The sequence below is a fragment of the Solenopsis invicta genome, chromosome 10 (genome assembly GCF_016802725.1).
Source record: "Solenopsis invicta isolate M01_SB chromosome 10, UNIL_Sinv_3.0, whole genome shotgun sequence".
NCBI classification, from domain to species: domain Eukaryota; kingdom Metazoa; phylum Arthropoda; class Insecta; order Hymenoptera; family Formicidae; genus Solenopsis; species Solenopsis invicta.
This window is the reverse complement of record NC_052673.1, coordinates 19,336,242-19,357,571: the sequence shown is the minus strand read 5'-3', so window position 1 is coordinate 19,357,571 and position 21,330 is coordinate 19,336,242. Positions and strand designations below refer to the sequence as shown.

At 33.6% G+C, this 21,330-nt stretch overlaps 1 protein-coding gene across 8 annotated transcripts in view; it reads right to left on the bottom strand.

Moving 5' to 3' along the window:
- Window positions 1–21,330, bottom strand: part of LOC105197884 (metabotropic glutamate receptor 8) — a 112,704-nt gene that overhangs the window by 11,372 nt on the left and 80,002 nt on the right. For all 8 annotated transcript variants that reach the window (XM_039454224.1, XM_039454223.1, XM_039454222.1 and 5 more), the window contains 7 exons: window positions 15,846–16,000; window positions 14,408–14,653; window positions 11,830–11,985; window positions 7,762–7,888; window positions 6,923–7,034; window positions 1,701–1,924; window positions 196–476 (listed from right to left, as the gene is read on the bottom strand). In XM_039454224.1, coding sequence (XP_039310158.1) covers window positions 196–476; window positions 1,701–1,924; window positions 6,923–7,034; window positions 7,762–7,888; window positions 11,830–11,985; window positions 14,408–14,653; window positions 15,846–16,000 — 1,301 coding nt within the window. The remainder of the gene's footprint in view (window positions 1–195; window positions 477–1,700; window positions 1,925–6,922; window positions 7,035–7,761; window positions 7,889–11,829; window positions 11,986–14,407; window positions 14,654–15,845; window positions 16,001–21,330) is intronic.

The following is a 21,330-nucleotide window of genomic DNA, read 5'->3' as shown; positions in this document are numbered from 1 at the left end:
CAATAAGCATGAATCCTAGAAAAAATTAAGAAATACCGATACGAAATCCTATCGCGTAAGGATCGCGCCATTATTTCCTTTCTTCGATCGAACATGACTTTTATTTCACATTGCGTCAAGCAGCGGCGTGCAATTATCCTCTCGATGCCAGAGCTTGTCAACGTGTTTACCGAGGTGAGTGCAGCTCGTACTCACCGATAGCGATTACCACTTGGCTCTTGGGCGATGTGTAGGAGAGCCTCTTGATCTTCTTCGTGCCCTGGTTGAATATCCGCGATATACGATTAGTTTTCGTGAGAATCGCGCTGTAGCATATACTGAGACAGAGGCCGAGGCCGATCCTGAGGTATGTACAATTCCATATGGTCGGCTTGCTCAGTATGATGAAGCTCATGCCGTAGCAGGAGAGAATTCCCACCAACAGAACGTAACATAGTTCGCGTCCCGATGCCATAATAACTGGAGTGCGATTGAATCTACGATTCAGTCACAAAATATTCATGTCAAATTTGATTAAGCCAAACCGAAAATATACGTTAATTAATATTTGTAGAAATATTAATTATTAATTTAGCTTCTTAAATAAATTAAGCAATTTAACTATTTAATTATGATAAGTAATATTTTTGCAAAAGTGCGACTTGATATATCTGTAATTGTATACTTGTTTATTTTTGTATTATTTTCAACGTTCTGATTTTTTTTCTTTAATATTCGCGATAGGCCAAAATTTCTTCATTGCACTAATTGATTAATTAATAATTTCGAGAGAGAGATACGATCAAGTTTAAAATTTATTATTATATTTTCTCAAGATGTTATAAATCGTACAAAAACGATAAACCATACCTTTTTTTTTACATGAAGAAATCGATATGCGCGAATCGATAATTACTTATATATTAATCATTTAATTTCAGTAGAAATTAAAAGAAAAAAAACATCTGGAATTTAAAAGTTATATTCCTTTTTGAACATCTATGTATAATGAAATGCAGAAAACCTTTTAGTACTTTAATTAAGTAAGTTTAATAGGTCGCTAATTAAGCTTTCGATTAAATTTTCGCTTCGAAAGCATCTACTTTAAATCTTTTTAAGCACTCTTTTTCGATGCTAATATTCCTCGTTCAACCTTGTTATATATTTTCATTGAGAAAAAAATGTCAAATGCGTCAAATTCAGTATTCACCTTCACAAATTTATTTGTCACTTTTGCATGACAGTAAATTTCAAATAATCTTTTTGCATTACTTATACTTTTACTTAATGTAATAAAAATTTGTACAGACTAATTATGTTATATTTTTTGCGGCGCGCAATTTTTATGAAATTATATCAAACTGTAGCAACATCCAATCGTAAATAAATATCGATATAAAAAAACAATTATTAAATTAAATTACAATATTGTTTTCTTTTTCAATGTAAAGTTCACACTTTTCTGTTGTTAATATAAGCAGAAATATTAAAATAGATTATTATCTACTGTGAAACTTTGCATATCAGATATGACATATATTGTAAGGAGAAATCTCAAATTGATTAAAATTTTATTTAAGGAAGATCCACTTTCTTGGACTCGATCGAAAAATAGGATTTACCAAAAAATCGATCATTTTATTAAAACACAATGCGATAGAGAGAGATTCCGCATAAGAGACAATGGAGCAAAGCGCAAAGCAAACTGCGTGCGTACTTACCGTATGAAGACGACGGTGGTGAAGAGGGTGCTGAGGATCCCAATGGATGCAAATATCAACGGTACCAGCGCCCAGGGACTCGTCCAGGGTATAACCTCAGCGGTAAGCTTAACGCAGTCCGTCATTGTGGAATCCGGTGCATACCCGGGATTGCAGTTCTTGCATGTGTCGTTGTACACGTAGGCGTCCTCTCGGCAGGCGACGCAACTCCAACAGCATGGTTCCTGGAGATTGACAAATTTTTTATAACACGGTAGCATTATTGATTGAGAACGCGAGAGTGAGAATGAATAATTAACGATAACCGCTTATCTTGAACCACTGCTGAATAACAAAAGCTTGTAGCCACAACGGATGTCAATATCAATTGATTAATAATTATCATTGTTATTAACAATTGATTGATAACAATCATTTAATAATCATTATTAATACAATACAATTTATCATAATCATACACAATCCTACATTGAATTGTTGCACCAAAGGAGTTATACATATCAAAGAAGTAAATTTTGTATATTGTATTCATCGAATTATTGAATTAATCGCATGAAACAAATCAAATCGCACTAAACAAAATAAAAATTAGAGCTTAAATAATTCATTATTGTATTGATATAAAATCATAAATAGATGGAATTTTAATAACATTTACGCGCGCGCACGAATTTATGATTATTGATTATACAGGATATACGAGCGAGCTTATGCTTTTGGACAAGCAAATTTTCTTGTATAAGAAGTAATGGTTTGTCAGTCTTTATCTATAACTATCATTGTCTAAACGATAGAAAAATATTGACGTAAAGTATTATATGTTCCAGTAAATGCAATGGCATCCAATGGTGTGTTCAGGGAAAAACTTTTTTTTTTCTTTTTACATGGCACGCAACTGCTACAAAAATATTTGGTTCTGTGAGATCAATGAGATCTCCAGAGACGTTTGTTGGAACTAACAGACAAATAAACGAAATCATTTACGGAATTTGCATGGAAAAATAAATTTGTTTCCGAGCGCAACATGCTCCCCTTCTTCATTAACGTCGGCTCTACATTACACTGCGGAATAATAAATGCTCTATACCAGAGGTAAAACTGAGCGGTTTCATCGCAGTATTTGAAATTATTCGAGTTAGTACTCGTCCAAGTTTCTAATATTCATAAATAATGCAGAGATTGCAGATAAAACTGAACCAATGAGACAAGTAAATGTGTGTGTGTGTGTGTGTGTGTGTGTGTGTGTGTGTGTGTGTGTGTGTGTGTGTGTGTGAGAGAGATATTTTAACAGAAAGATATTTTATAATTGGAACTTTATAATGCATGTATATCACATACATGCGTAATTGCACACAACAGACAGGAATTGTACATTGACGGTTATCAGTGATCTCGCCTTTCAATCAGTTTGCTATTATTAGGCTATCATCGACCGATATTGATTTGCAACGCTTCACTATAATTTCTGATTGCTAATGGCTAATAAATTCGCATTATTGTCATTAGCATTACCACAATAAAAGCTTTTATAATTATTATAGCCATTGCAAGTTATATCATTCGCACGACAGATCAAACTGCGTGTGATTATGCAGAAATGGATGATTGTGGAGGCAATTAATTGTTTTAATTGTCGTTACAACGACATTCGTTGATAGACATCTATCAGAGCACGCACTTCTGCGATCCTATCGAACATTCGACTGGTCTGTGACACGAAACGCACACCAGTTATACGCTATCAGCGTAATTAATTAATTGTTTAATTAAGTCACGCTTGACGAATCGCTTAACGCTCTGGGAGCGTTTGTTTGTACTTCTCTTTCGTTTGCGCAATATAAGGCTCACACAAAAAATGCAATGGATAGTATATTTTAAGCTTATTATACAAGCGTGTAATGTTCATTTAGATCCAGTAATTAACAAAATAATTTTGCACATGTCGATTATCGTGAAACGTTTGACTGAAATAATTCTAATAACTTTATAGAAAATTTCATAAAAATTTAAACATAATAAAGTTTCTATTTTGAATAATATCTTTCGCAATGCAGACAGATTATTTAATATTCATTAATATTCTATCATTTCGATTACTGTCTCTTTTCTTAATTATAAGTTTATACGTATTATTTATAAATTAATTGTGATTCAAAGAGCCAGTTTACGTACGGATAGCAAAAGACAGATTTTAGGAAATTTTAGAAAAAGTTTCCCAAAAAAATTTTCCTATAAAACTATTTATAAAAGAAAGCTTGAAAATAACTTGACAATGTTGAAAATCCTGCGAGAATCCTGTGTGTGCAAGGTGATAATGTGAAAGGTATATGTGGAGGAGAGTATAAGAAGAAAAGTGAATAATATGAAGAGCATATGGTTCGTCGATTAAGGCTGCGGATGATCGTCTAGAAATCTGAAAGTAAATTGCACAAAAATAGTTCAGTCAAGTCAGCTGCGACACTAGGTAGAAAAGAAAAAAAAAGTTAAAGAGCTTAGATTAAGAGAAAATGTAAGTCAAGCTTACTGAAAATTTCTGTTATTTACAAGCGAAATCAAAGTTTAAAGGTAAAGAAGATGGTAGATACGAATAAAATGAAGTGAATGCTTTCGTTCTCGTTCCTCTTGTAGAAATACTCTAAGAAGTGTAAATGAGAATAATTGGATTGAAGCTCTGTGAATTGTTCCCCAAGTCCAAGTTTTATAAAATAGCGATTGTAACAAATGCTATGCAATAATACAGAGAGCATAATAGGCATAATAATGCAGTATAAGCAAAAATGGAAATAATAAAAATCATATTTTAATGATATTTTCACAACCTAACTTATTTGACTTTTTGTACAAATTGCTTGCACGAACAGTAATATTTCATTATTTTAATTAGTATATAATAGATTGCGTTTGGTAGAGAAAAATGAGCAAGAAATCATTTGGCGAGTTCTCTTAACATTTTTAAAGAAAGTCTGATTGTGAGCCCTAATTAGACATCGTGCCCATAACGAGAGACTCGATAATGTCTTTAGCTAGGGCAATTCATCACAGTATCGAGTATTTCTCGTTTGTTCAATATCAATGAAGAGGAGCAACCAATTATTGATGTTATGGAGCAAACTGTTGGCGATTTGAGAAGAAAGTTGGATGCGTGTATCGTTAACTCTCGGTGATGAAACATTAAACAAGACACTTTAAACATTCATATGCCATATTCCGGGATATATCTCACTCACGTGAGTGAAATGAGTTAGATCCCAAGAGATCTAAGCACTAACTAGAAGGTGTCGCTGTGCTTTACGAATACAGCTAGATGTACATACATATATTCTGATAATACAGATTTACAAATTTAATCTCTAAATTAATTAAACTAGATATTCAAAATAAGACTAATAATGCACGATAAATTCGTGAAATGTAATTTTAATGCAAAACACTGCAAAAAAATTAGAGTAAACATATTAGTTGGAAACAGAAAGAGGATGAAAGAAATGAGAAAGAAAAGTAAGTATGTAGAATTTTGATGTCGTTTAAAAAGTAAATCTTTTCATAACTATTATGTAATTACAAAATTATGTAATGCTCATAGATTCCTATAAATTCATTTTACATTTAATATGCATCAAACCTGTATATTACCACTTGCTCTCCTTGGTTACTTGTTTCATAAGAAGAGAGGCATGAGAAGATGGTCTGCGTTCACTTTATTAAACGCAATTCGCATATCACGAGAGTCTGTGACAATTGTACAGTCGGATAATCCATCCTCGTGGAATTTCAGTCAAAATGTGCGAGTCAAAATTTAATTATACAAATCGCGTAAGACAAGCTAAATTATTGCTGGAGTAACGTCACAATTAGTTATTAGTTTCGTTATATTGAAGCAAATTCAATTAATAAGTTTTATATTTTATCCTTGATGTATTCTAAACGCTCTCGCAATATAAAAGATAAACTACAGCCAATACATATCAGTTATAATGTAATATAAGAAAAAGAGAAAGATATAGAGAGGAGATTATTAATCCTTAAACACAGCACATTCGACGCCAACGTTAAAACATAAGACACGAGTCTGATAGATCCATGCACCTTTAAGAGGTCATAATTTTGATTTCAATCAATAATTTTCAACCGTTTTTTTTTTTTTTTTTTATGTGAAAGTTCAGAATCTCAGAAACGTGATTGAATAAACGGCATTGCTGAAAAATGATCTATTGTAAAGTTATTAGAAAAAAATCATTAAGTGAAAATAAAGATTTATAAAAAATCAATTTTTTTATCAATTAAATCATATCTTTGCAATAAAAAACATTTAAGAACTTAATAATACGGCGTTTTAAAGCTAAAGAGTGATACATTTAAGAAAAAATTATGACACTGTTATTCTTTAAAAAACAAATATAATTATGTAACAATGAGAATATGATGACAAAAAATTTTACTTCTTTGCCGTTTGAATTCTAGTTGAGCTCTGAAGCTGGTCAACGTAGCGATCGATAGGGGAGACTTCTAACTCCCCCCTTCTCCCTGACTCGAACCTTCTATCTCATTCCTTCTTCGTACAGCGATCGAAATTTCGTAGTCTCCCAGACTCATTGTCAGTGATGTATTTAAGAGTTAAATAATATATTGAGTACACGTGTACGTACGTGCGCGCGCGCGCGAACGCCCTTTGTACGTTTCTATGATGAAATAATATATTTCGTTGAGAAATAATATTAGAATAGCATTTTAAGAATTTGCGTTAATTCTAAAACCGAGTTGATAAAATTAGAGATAAACTATAAACAAAGTTTGGTGCAACAGTTGAAATGTAATAGGAATTAAAAGGTGCTATTCGAAATTGGTTAATGCTTATTAGTTAATATACCGATTCCCATTCCATTTAACCACTAACCACTAAATTGGTTAACGCTTAACTCGCCGCTAAATTTGGTAAATGCCTTATGCCTGCGAAAGCTGATAAGGAAATGATATTAAATTATACTGTATTAAAATATAATATCATGTTAAAGTCGTATTAATATTTATTTGTAAAAAATCTCAATTTATTATTTCATGCATCCTCCATTATCTCGTTTAGTACTCGCTATTATTCGCTTTAATCTCTTGTTCTTTCATTATTCGACGGATCGATAGATCTTTCGTGAACATTCTATCAGCTAATAGAACCGCATAGCACTCAGCGGTTCTGGTTATCCTCAGACTTTGCAATGTGCACTTACTACAAAATTGCGGACGTGTCCCATCGGGCAGTTATCGCTGCACATACTAGGTGGAATGTGAAGCATGCCGACTCCGGTCGCCCATCGTGTCATATTGATGTCCAGAGAGAGCCTGAGAGAGTAAATTAACCTTTAATTAGCAATTCGGACGCTATAGTGATTTCATCGGTGAATTGTTACATTGAAGGCACTGTCCAAAGGAGATGTTATGCCAACAAAACCAATTTTTTTTAAAGAATTCTGCAAGAAAATACTAAAAATACACGAATCGTAAACTGATTACTTCCAAGTATTTGAATACTCAGTCTTGTATACTTTTTGTATAATACATAGAACTTTTTGTATTTCTTCATTTTTCAAATATATTCCTTTATTTTACAAGAAAATTGCAACAAATTGTTAATTAAATTCAAATTATTTTGAGAAAATATCGTATTCGCAAATAATTATATAGATGTAATCTTTTAGCTAATCAATGAATAATACAAATTTCATTATTGCCTTTAGGATTGGATAAAATCAATCCTGCAATATATATATATATATATATATATATATATATATATATATATATAGATAGATAGATAGATAGATAGATAGATATTTCAAACACAAATATAAAATATAAACAGTGTGTGCAAAATAATTGTGACAAATACATTGTAATTTATAAAGTATCTTATCAAACATTCAAATCCTTAGAAACACATGGGACCAAAAGTCACATAAATTTTTAACTGGATTACAATAAAATACTACGTGAAGTAAAAGAGGGTTAAAGGTGACAGTTTGTGCAACCTTCCATTCGAATCGAAGGTCGCTTTTTCAAGTTCACTTACTCTTCCCTCCACGTGCCGATGAGAGTGTAATCGAAACGACCCTCGTCCTTTCTTTGATATTGATAGATGTTGTAAAATCCGTAGGCATCCCCGTCAGAGTTAAACTTAATTTCCGTGTTTTGGCGACCTAAAACAAAATAAAATGTTACTTTTGCTAATTTAAACACAATAATAATATTTACGTAACTATAGGAAATATAGGGTTTAATTACATTTAAAATTTTTAAAGATTCATTACACATCTTTTAATTAATGTTACTGTTAATTTCAGTTGCACATTCTCAAACATTATTGCGGCTGTAATAAAATGCTGTAGAAATAATACTTTGTTAACGGAGGTAGTAATAACAACAAAAAGTTGAAATTAACAAAGAAAAGATAGGGAAAAAAATCTATCCTTAAAGTAGTTTGAGAAAAACCAAAGAAGTAATTTCGGATATCTAAGTCATTAAAAAATAAACTAAAATAAATTAAAGTTGTTATATAATAAGTGAGAAGTGTAAAAAAAAAAAAAAAAAAAAAATGGAAAATAAAACACGAAATAATACTGTGAATAATATGGTCAAAGGTCTAGGAATAAGCAAACGTTTGTGGATGTGAGATCGAAGCTAGTTTAGACGTTCAATCTGTGAAATTTATACCAGCCATTTTACACGTGGATTACGGTTTATTTATAGAACACTACCAAAAGAAGGACCAGCGCGCGCAGCTTCTTTTCGTCCTTGTTAGGGTCTATCCGCTTTTCTCGGTTATCTCTCCGCCCTCGTCGGCGTCGTAATAATTCGACGCCGACAACGCAAACTGACAGGCACAGGCGGATATACAGAATGTATACAAAGTGTTATCTCTAAGACCACGAATGAGAAAAATAGGTAAAATAAAAAAAGACCGTGAATACAAATAAATATATTATACTGGTAGTGTCGAAAAGAAATGGAAGATTTCGTACGCGAGGGCGGACAAAATTACGAGTAGCTATGAGGGTAAAAAATCGCGAAGCATGAACGCAGTTGTGGTGGTAAGACGCGAAGAAAAGATTATAAAAGCCATGACAATAACGTTAGCAATATATTTTCTCGCCATCATCTTTAACGTTGTGCAAACCTGAAATTTTGCTGTTTCTGGGTTGAATTAAACACTCTTATTTTAAGGCCTCTCTCTCTCTCTCTCTCTCTCTCTCTCTCTCTCACTGCTCATACAGTACAACATTGCACAAACGTTAAAAAATATTGCTGTAATGTTTCAGCAATAAATAACTTTGGAGTATCTCTATATTTTTTATACTTGATTGTTTTAATTGTTTCAAGCATTACAAGATGATTTGAATTGTCAAGATAATCATAATTGAAAGTGATATTATATGGAATTTACATAAATTGTTGAGTTCTTATATAATAATAATGGTAAAATTATGGACAAATGTGTTAGATAGAGAAAGAGAAACGGGATATCTCACATATCGTTTATTGGATAAAGCTATTAGCCATCTCATCAAAACTAACAGGAATGCATGAAAGAGAATACTTCTCGCTGGTCCATTAAGTTATTGTTATTATTGTAATTTTCCCTAACAAAGGGAAACCTACGGCAATAAAAGCAACGAAGCGCGTTTAGTACGATGAAATTCACCCGGAGGTTTATTCGTTTCTCGCAACATCAGAGTATATGAATATAACTGGGTGCAAACAGGTGCAGGATTGTCAGGGCTAGTAAATAAGTTTGACAAAGGAAAATACATGTACATTGTTATTCCGCGCACGTAAGCGCCTCAGATTTGTATTGCAAGAGCTCGTCGGCGAAACGCTCAAACAAGTTTGCGGCGTTTCTGTCAAGTTATCGTTATCATTATCGTTGCGACGAGACTAGCGTATCGGCTATGTTGAGAAATTACGTTTCGCTTGAAGCGAGTTATCGTCAATAAGAACGTTACGAAAATTCACAATTTAAACCGCGAATTGAATGATCCGAGCGACAAGCTATTTTCGTTACTCAGACGAAGAGTTTTCGTTTTTTCAAGTAATTAAACAAAGCTTAGGAGCGCGTAGCGGTGAATTATTCATTTCATATTATCTGAATAATCTTGGCTTTTGATCATATTTTTAATTCGCGAATAAGGGAACAACTATTTTACGGACGCACGTATAGAATTTTTTTTTCATTAATATTTGTTAAAAATTCATTTTTCCTTATCCCCGTAAAAATATTTATCTGTAATAGACCAAGTAAATAAAGTACAATAATCAAGAGTCAAAAGAAAGAAAGAAAGAAAGAAAAAACAATGGGAAAAAAAGATAATATCGAGTGGAGTTTTTCGTTCTCGTAACTCGTGGTAGAGTTTATTGCCAGTTTATCTGCGAAAATATTACGGGAAGAAATGAAAGTATTTGAGATGCATAGCTTTTCCTTCCGAATGTTGAACAACTGAGGACGAGGAATATATATGTATATATACGTATACAGAGAGAGAAAGAGAGCCAAATAACGCCCAAGTTTCAACCAAACCAACTCTTTTCAGAGCTTACAGTTTCGCTATAAAGTTTCCTTTCGCAAAATCCAATTATCGAAAACAATTTACAAATATAAAAACAAAGTTCATTGTCTTTATTTGAGACTATGTGCGTGGCATTTGGTGCATGTTGAATTGACACGTACATTGCATACCGTGCTGTAAAGAAAATAATTAAGTACTATCGAATAAAACTGTACCAGTTGCAGTAATTGATATTTTTATTCCCATTATTGCATTCACAAATTAATTTTCCAATAAATTAAATTAAATTTCTTTAGTAAATTGAAAATTATTATTACATATATCAAAAGATTTGTTTAAAAAGATTAGTTCCAAGAATGTTTACAGAGTAAATAAATAAATAAATAAATAAATAAATAAATAAATGCCTGTGTGTTAAAATTTTTGCACTAGAGAGAATATCTTTTATAAAATTTACATTGAATTAAAAAAAAAACTACAGCGCTAATATTTATCTTTAATACTCAAGCATTAGAATTTTGCAATAAAAATTGTAAAGCTCACCATTGAATAATCAAAAGGCAGATTTCTCACGACTGTTATGTATTTATCAAATTAACTGATGCCTTCCAATTTCATTCAAATAATTCAGTATTTGTACGTTCGTTGAATGAAAACTTGACGCAAAAAGTACGAGTACCAATATCCAAATATGGATTAAATGAAGATTAAACGTGTAATACTGAGAATGTATATAGATTTCAGCTATTCTATAGTTTATCTTAATGATTATCCCACATTTGACCTGCTAATAAATAGGAGGTACGTAATGTACGTATATTCTAATACGAACGAACATTCCGAGGGGGGCACAAATGCCTCAGGGATTAAAAGCGAACAAAGGTATAAGAGCGTAGGATTGAAAGATGAGTTGGCGGTATTATGAAATTATTGGACGAACTGGGGAAGAAAGAAAGGTAAGTTTGTGAAAACGTTATGCAATGCATGCAATATATGGTAGTGAGCTAGAATAAATCTCGGGCGATCGAGGAACGACCGCGCGGCGATTATCGCAGTATGATCCCGTATTGCGATTTGATAGTGGAACGAGGAACAGTCTTAATTGTGTCGCAGAGTTCACCGATGTGAAAGTGTTACGTGCCGTTAAATCCGGGGAAAGTGCTTTAATTGCAATATCGATGAGGCGTCGAGATTACCACCCTCTGACGTCACTGAGATAGATCGCTTCATGCGGGATGACGCAGTTGCCTGCTCGGCGTACGCGGAATTCTCATGGATATAATTGATCGATTTGTCCGAGCCTCTCTCAATTTAACAGCTCCTTTTTTCATATTCGCTATGTGAAAGTGGAAAACGTTAACAAATATTTTACCGATTAATCAATTCTCTTTCGTGCAAAACAAACGCATATTATGAAAATATCCTTCTACGACACTTAAAATCCTTAATAAAAGAAGCAACTTGAAATTTCAAGTAAAATTATTGTGTATACACGTTCCTTAGACAGCCTTCCTTTGAAATTTTGCTTGAGAGTTAAAGGAAGAGATGTTTTGAAAAACTTTACATACATAACTCACCAATGAAAGTGACATTGCGAATGTGTTGGAGAAGTCGTGGACCGTCCGGCGCTGGTACGAGCGATTCGCAAAGATAATGCGACGTACCCAAATTATTTACGCATTCTTCCTCGATAACGTTATGAACACCGTGTGCCATGGCGTAAACTGCATCCACTGCAAATAATATGAAAATATCCAGTTTCAACAATGTTCCATTAAACACTATAACGCGCGTATTACAATATCTATTTAGTATGTGTACATGACGGCTTCTTAAATAAATAGATATCATCAGATGTGTTATAATTTTATTAAATACAGCTGTTTCCAAAGGAGAAAATTTACTTTTGTAAATAATTTATAATAAGAGTGTTAAAAAGTCATCGTCCAACGTGCATAAAGCATGAAAGAGAAACTTGGCATAGAAAAGTTGAGTATTTCTCATTTGTATTAGAAATTCTCTTGTAAAAAATAGAGAGAACTAGACTTTTCTAGATGTCAAATAAGAGAATATCCATACTGTTTCGCTTTTACATCTCATTCGTTAAGATATCCATTCGAGCCTAATTTACTTGGCACAATCAGACAAATTTTATAGTTTGATCCATCTTGAAGATTTCGCGTAACGCGCGATAACGAATGCTACCATTATTTATTTATATTCCAAGGTCAAGCGTAAATTAATTGTTGCTTGCGGAAAAAGACAGTAGTTTCGTGACAGCTAATGAGATGAGATTTACAACATCTGCCGTCGTAATGCACTCGAACATAATAAAGAGTTTTCGATCGCTTTGCGCTCAACAAGATCCCCCATCATTTATCTCGTAAGCATATATGTATAAATGTATGTATAAATATATATGTATGTATGTATAATATAAGAAAGGAAAGAGGAAGGGAAAGAGCAGGATTCAGGAAAACGTGACGGTTGATTTCGTGCAACTTTTCACACGCCAGCGAACGTGTTTGTTAATGCAAAAACCATAGCTGGAGAAAATTGCTTCGCTCGGTTCACCGCCACGTTTTCTTCTTTTCCATTTGTCGTGGCTTCACTCCGCAAAAGTTTGTCGCGAAAGTTTATTCGATCTCATCCATCGGAAGGTACGCAATCTAATGGATCACGGAGTACAGCCAGCTGCAGTTAATTGCGAACACTGGCGAATGCTTACGGACAGACGATAGCGACCTGGAATTAATTGTGTGAAATTTATGTTTCTCTTCAGAATTTTATCTTTTTCTACTTTCTCTTCTTCTACTGTTTTTAAATTTATAAACATGGATTTATAAATTATATTTATTTATGCGTAAAACGTATCTTTCAATTCAGCATAAATATCCACTCTTCGAAGAAAGAAATATAAAAAATTAATTGAAACTAGAGAGATGTATTAGTTATTAATTAAAATAAATAAAAATAAAACATACTGTGTCAATACATAGTTATATACTATGTAGTATATATAGTAGTATATATATACTATATGTGTGTGTGTGTGTGTGTATTTATGTATGTATGTATGTATGTATGTATACATGCTTTTAAGATTTATTATATTGTATTCACTTTCAAAATTCTTACAATTCGCGAGAATATAAGAAGAGACGAAGAGACGTGTCAATCGAATCGCTTTCGCCGCCGACTACATTTACAGCGGAAAATAGATTGGATAATTTGTAAAATGCGAGATCGGTTATGGACAAAAGAAAATCAGTGCGGCAAATAATCGATGAGGCGTACAGTTATTTCACTTCAATGTGACGCGAATGTCACTCATATATCGTCGGAATTACGATCGAAGACGGAGACGATCAAGTTTTTCCTTTTTCTGTTTTTGGACTAGAAAAATGGTCGAAGGGTGATGAAAAGTTGGAGGGTTGCCGAGAATACTTCCTCTCCCTTTCACTCTTCTTCTCACCGATAACTATCTTTCCGCTCGTCTTGCTCTCCGCTCTTTCTTCCGCACCAATCATTTCCTTCGCACTTCAGGATATAAACGATCGCAAAGTGTCCCCTGTCTGCAAAGTGTTCCGATTCGTACTTTCGCAATTAATTAACCGTCATGACATGAATGAAAAGATTCAATCATACGTTATTTTTTTCTTCTTTTTTCTTTTTGTTACGATGGAATTAAGTATAACTGATATGGTAATTTATTTGTCATGACAGTGAATGAAAAGTTAGATTGATTTTTCCATCAAAATTAAAAGCTTTAAATTATTAATTGCCAATTAGTGTTAATTCTCTGAAAACGGATAATCTCTTTCACAAAAATCGAAAACTCGATCTACAATCTGTATCAGGTTAATTCAAATATTGAATTTTACAAATTGTAGATTTGAAAATTCAAATAAAGAAATAAAAAAACAATGTTGAAAAACAATTTTCAATATTTTTGTTTTTTTTTTCCCCTATACTCAAATTAACAATTTTATTTATACATTTTTCCAAGGAATCCACACATCGACGCGAATCGACGTGAATCGACGTGAATCGACATGGTTACTGTCATACACCTTTCCCTCTGTGTGACACAAGAGTAAAATAGGCATTCGGTGAAACGTGTCAATATAACGACAGGATAAATCCATACGTTACCGACAAAAGGCACCAAGCCCTCCTCTTCGTAATCGGCGAGGTTTTCTACACCGGTGCAGCGTGTCACGTCGCTCGACGCGTTCGCGCTGAAAGTGCACTTGTGATGCTGCGACCAGAATTCTCGAAACCAAATATTCCGGCAGTTTACTATCTTGCCTTCCAACTTATGGGGAACATTGTTCTCTGTCTGTCCGCCGCACTCGTCGCCCATTCTTGGCCGCAATTTCAAATAGTACTCGTCGAAATCTACAACATCAGAATTGAACCGCACTTGTTACAATCGAATCGTTCATTAAGGTTCGATGGCTGCGATATATCATGCTTTTTGCCAGAGAAACCTTTCGCGTTCTTTATAGCTGCGATGAAATTGAAATAACAACATTTTATTCCAGAAATAGACCAACTAACTTGAAATAGATTTATTTTTCATTGAAATTTTGAAAATTTATCGGAACCGCATCGTAATGTTTTAATTTAGATGTTTCAGTTGTGACTGAATATATAAATAAGATTTGAGTGATGAGTTACGAGAGAGTTTCTTTGTAAGAAAACAACGAAATTTCGAAATAGCAGTTTTTTATATCTACTCACTAATATTTCTTACCTTGAAAGGGTAAGATTAGTGCTTACCCTTCCAAGTGGTCCACTTATTCTAAAGTTTGCATAATTTCAGAAAATTATAGCGCAAGGGTTGATGACAATTGGAGCAATCGGGAAAATCATCAGTTGTATCCCCTTTTTCAAGACTAATAATTAATAAAATTAATCAACGTCCTAACGATGGCCTTCATCATCACTCGTTGGTACTTGTTGGTAGGCCATAATTTTCGATAATTTGGCCCAACTAGAATTCGACATTTCTGTGTTTAATTATTATTTGGCGTGAAAGAGAGACGTGTGCCACCCATGGCGTTCATTCGTTTGGTCTGCAAATTCTAACCCGCGAGTCAGAAATGATACGACATAATCGGAAGCGGAAAATATTACTCACTTGTCATGTGAGATTAATGAACGTCGAGCTAAAGTTGGAACGCTATCGCTACTGCGGCAACAAAGTTGCACAGTAAGCAACTACGGTAACAAGGAATTTCAGTTGTGGCTCACTAAAGCGTATCACAAAAGCGTTAAAGATTAAAGAGTCAGCAAAATGAAATAATTTAAACAAATATATACGTCATATGTCATAGAAATTAAGTAAATGAGTAAATTAGTACTTTGAATCAATATTCTACAATTCTATATTCTATTACTTTAATGTATCTGTGTTTCTTCTTCCAAATTTTATTCCTTAGAGAAATGATTTTAATTGATTTTAAATTGCGTTTTATTATATTAATCCTCGATTACAAAGATTAACTCAGCGGAGAGTAAACGTTCTTCTAATTAAGTCGGTTGTAGATAGGAGATATTATCGCAAGCACGTGGCAAGGTCTTTTACCTTTGAGGGCGTTCCTATAGGGGAGGATGGTGATAGCACCTTCCGCCGCGAATTCCTGATCCCGGACGGGGTGAACTTTAGCGCCCCATGAATCGCTACCCACCCACATGAAATGGCCCGTGCGATTGGCCCTTACTGTTGCCTGAAGCAGTTTCCTGTAATAAGATAAGCCGAGTGATAAGGATAGATGTGAATTATGAGCAATGATGAGCGAGACTATCATTAACCCACCACAAGTACAATAGGATCTTCTATCCCTGCGATCGCTTAACTAAATCAACAACATTCATTAGTCCTTACTAACGAGATATTGTTCCCCGTTACACTCTCCTTATCGGCTTATGTTTCTCACGTAATTCAAATTTCTTGAAAATGTAGCGATACATGTATTATATTTTTTTTCTACTCTTTATTGTTAATACATGTACTCTTTTACGCGGGTACGTTTATGGTTCTATGCATCTAATTAAAAGGATATCTCATCATTTAGTAAGAACGATGCAATTGAAGGGAGAGTGCAATATAAGTGCAATATAATTAAAGAAGCATCGATATTTGTTATAAATTGTATAAATATTCAAACTTTATTTCTACTTAAATTAATGCAAGCATGCTTATTACTAATAAGTGTTTGATTTCAATGAATTATTGACTCGTGATATGCTAACAACAAAAAGCAAGACTTAATTTATAATTTATAAATAATCAAAAATTTGCACTATTTAACTTATATTAGTAGACAGATTGTGTGTATTGTGTTGAGGAAATTGATTCGTAGTATTTACTCTAATACATTTCTCACTTTATTAATCTATTCTACTGACAATGTAGAGAAGATCAGAGTGATTCACGAGTCGGTGGTACGATGAATCTTATTTCAAGCCAGTAGTACTTGAGACAATTTTAAATATAAGAATCGACTATGAATATCAGTCGTATTGTGACAAGTGCACGAAAGATATTGATTCAGAATCTTATTACTAGATGCTAGTTAGCATCGGTAATATTAAATTGATTTGTCAATTTAATTCTGTAATATTATTTTTCTGATCAGGAAGAGTTGTGTTTGCAACCGAAGGTACAGTTGATTTCAAGAGAAAACTGTCTTGACGCGTATACAAAAGTATCACGTATCAAATTGTAATTAGAAATATGGCGTTATTTTAATTTTCCGACATGAGAGAGAGAGAGAGAGAAAGAGAGAGAGAGAGAGAGAGAGAGAGAGAGACACAATTGTTCCTTTATCAAACAGTCGACAAGACTAACTTGGTCAGTACTCGACTTAACTCGATCGTGGCAATAAGAAAATCGTCGAAAGGATGAGTTCTCGTATTACAACGTCAAGTTGAGTTCCGTAGGGAACCGCGATAGGATTCAATCGCGTTAATCCGGAAAGATATCGACGGGAGAGAAGCGCGCTCCGCAGAATACCGAGCCGCAGATCGATATCAACTTATCAGTCCATGGAAATCGAATCGTTCCGGTAATGGCTTTTCTCCGGCGTCGGGAAACCCGGCCCAGAAGTCAATTATTTGCCTCACGAGGATCAAGCTGGGGATCGTAAGCAACCGGGAGACATCGTGTTCGACGTGGAACGACGCCGACTCTGACGCCGACGCCGCGCCACGCCGCGCCGCGCCGATGCAATGGACCAACAGCGGGAATCTGCGACCGATCGTTATCTCGTAATTCTCGTGAGCTCGGAAAAACAGCGTCGCTCGTTCGCGTATTTACGTCAACTTGTGCAATTTCTTCGTCTTTTTCGAAATGTCGCGCGTCATACCCCCTCGCTCGCTTCACTGCGTTCATCATTGTTAACAGCGAGACTTTCAGACGCATCGATTATTGCACGAGAGTTGCTCGCTGCCTTGCTTCGTGTTAAATTAATTTCTTTCATAATTTTGCTTTCTTCAGTTTTGTCAAATCAGAGAGAGCACGCGATGTCTCTCGGTTCGAACAGTCTTTTTTCAATCGTAAGTGCGAAAGCGTATTCATTTTTCACTGTCCTCCTTCCAGATTTATAATAAATTTTTAGTAGAGAACAATTCAATCGATAATGTGACAACACAAATTAAACAAGAACGCCTTCAACGGTCGTAGCTAGATCTTAGTGCTTATATTTATTCGTGTGATTTTATAAATTATGCGTTTTGTTCAAATTTGTCAAACTGCGCGCCAAATTATTTTTTCAGTCATAACAGCTCTAAGTTGAATAAGAATTAGTAATATCACGTTTGTAACTAAATAAATTTTTACATATGTAAAATAAGATTTATATATAATGTAAAAAATTGGAGAAAATGTTTAGCAATACTTGTAATTTCGTAGATATAATTTTTATATAGAAAACATAAGAAATATAAAAGATGTTAAGTGAAACGTAATAAATGAAAGTAATAAAAAAGATGATAATTCATTTACAATGCAAATTTACAGCAAAATACAGTCTCCTCCACCCCCCTCCCCCCTCTCTCTCACATCTGTGATTTTATTTATCTCGTATGAAGATCATGTGCAACGTTATCTCGCGTTGCAAGTGAAATCTAGCATTAAATTTATATACGAACCTTAGTTAGTACAATTAAGCTATAGTACTGCTGAAAGCTGGATCTGGATGATTTAGTGCTATAAGGGTAGTTAGGTAACCGTGATAATATTTCATAGCTTAATTACAGTTTCTCCAAATTTCATTACTTAGAAGAAAGACGTTCATTTAGAAAGCATTTTAAGATACATATTATATATAAAGTTAATTTAATTATCAAAGCAATCTAGTTGAGCAATTGAAATTTCAAAGTTTTTATTCTTTACTTTCTGTACAATTATATCATTACGTAACATAAAACGGTTGAATAGTTTTAAAACATAACATAATGAGACGTCATCTGCATGCGGAGATAAAGATAATATTATATATCGCGCGCGCGCGCGCGCGCGCGCACACGCACACACACACACACACACACACACACACACACACACACACACACACACACACACACGCACGCACGCACACACACACACACACACACACACACACACACACACACACGCACGCACGCACACACACACTAGAGTTTTTCTCAAAGAGAATTCTCAAAAAGAGAATTTTTCAAATATAAATGTAATTGTGAAAAATTCTCTTCTCGATTAAAATACTCCAATCTTAAGTCGTGATCGAAACAGACCAATGCTAGGTCATATCTCGTATTCTTCGCGTCATGAACTCGCGCACTACATGCGAGAGAATTGCGTAGAGATACTTATTTAAATTCTTAATTTAGGTCGCCAGCTTTCTCTTTCCCACGTTTCTACTTTCTTCATCTCTATGCACTTTGTCGCGTGTAAGCCTCTTTTCCGCTCGCCTCGCACCCCGTTTTTACCTAAGAAGATTAACCGTCGAAAAAAGTAACCGAAAATCCCTTCGAGCACACTACAGAAAATAACACCGAAGGCCCAAACTAGAATTCAATTAAACAACTTTCTTGTGTTGTAAAAAATCGAAATTCGACTATACGATAACTTTTTTTTAATCCAACACGTGACCCAATCAACGGTGACACGGTACATCCTGATTTATAGTCTATTTATATGTAACTATGTATTTGTACAATTACATATATAAATGGAAAATTTGAAGACTTGTAAGCGCTATAGTATCAAAAGCACTTCATCATTTTATACTTGTTTAATGCAAAGAAAAAAAATGCAATACATTTCGGGATTGACATAGCTGATCATTTAAATCAGCTAATGTATCATATACGCAGTCAACAAATGCAGCAAATTTAAATACGAGTACAGCGTACACGATCGAGTATTCTTATTAGTAAATAGACATTTTATTCACAGAATAAATTCATATCGCGGTAGTAACTAGATGTTTCAATGTTGTGTTTACTCGCAAGATATGGGAGATCTACTCGTGAAAGTTGGCGACATGTTGTGGTATAAAGCAAAGTGGTATAAAGCAAACATAAGGGTAAGGAAACCGCCCGGCGATCGATCTCATCACGATATATCGAGGTCATGGATTCCAATCGCTACCAAGAATGTAACTATCCATTTCTACGTCTGCTTCTGTTGTTTCATCTGAGAAAGAATAAAAGGAAAGAAGCGAGAAATGTACAACAGAGCTTCCCACTTTTGGTTGAAAGTTTGACCAGTTTCGAGGGAATTGCACAGGAAGGTCCAGCTATACTGTACTACTTGTACTATATTGCTATGTCGGCAACAAATCGGAAAATACCTTTGAAAATACCTCTTGAAACTACATCCGAAATTTTTATGATAGAAGAATGTACCATTCGTATATAATGTACAGATAGTAGTGACAAATGTCGCGTTTAGAAAATTATTTTATAAGTAAAATGGATCTTTTAAAAATACTAGACGGAGTCACTAGATAGTTTATATTTTGCAGTTATATATTGATAAGTTGATTAAAAGAAATGTCAATTGCCATTCCGCAGTCTGTAGATCGGTTGTAACCACAAGTTCTTTAAAATTAAAATTCTTTCTATTTTGTTTATTGTTCTTTCTTTCAGTAATAACTGGCTTTCAGTAATAATAAGCCGTTCTCTCATATTTAATACTGCTTTTAATATTCAATACCGTTTGTAAGTTTTATTTACTTTACGACTTGTGCTTTATACTACTTACAAGCTTCTAATATTAATACAACAAATTTTTGTAATAAAAATATTATAATTTTATACGGCTATGTAGATATTATTATCATATCAATGACAGAGCAAATGCGTTTTTTTTACTGACAAATTAAACAATAACAAGTTTATAGAAATTTGTATACATAACAAATGTTTCATAATTGAACACTAAAGATTACCTTATTAGAGATCGAAACGATTCCAGTTATATATACATATTTTCTTAGTTTATACTTATTACATGTGTATTTATTTTCAACTTTGAAATTAGATAAACAAGCCTTAATATCCAGCTTGGCTGATAGTCTTTTATAATCTTATGAGCTCATAATGCTCATATATTATTTTATTTTTACAATTTTATATTTCAAAACTGAGCTCATGTAGAAAAATGATTAAAATTTATTTTTATATAAAAATATATAATATAAACTCTTTTTAAATTATGAAAGAATTGATTATTAAATTTTTATCAAAAAGCAGATAAACTTATTTTAAAAAATCTATACGCTAAAGAAACAAAGATTATTTTAAAATAGGGTGGGTGCGTGCGTGCGTGCGTGGGTGCGTGCGTGTGTGCGCGCGCGCGCGTGTGCGTGCGTGCGTGCGTGTGTGTGTGTGTGTGTGTGTGTGTGTGTGTGTGATATTTATATAATATTATAAAAATTTAACATCTAAGTTTTGAGAAAATATAAAATAAACTAGTTTCAACTTTGTTGAAAAAAATTACATGTACAATAAAAAGATAAAATTTCAAAATAATTCTGCTTTGGAAAATTAGATTGAAATCGTGGCTAATAAAAAATTTTAACTTT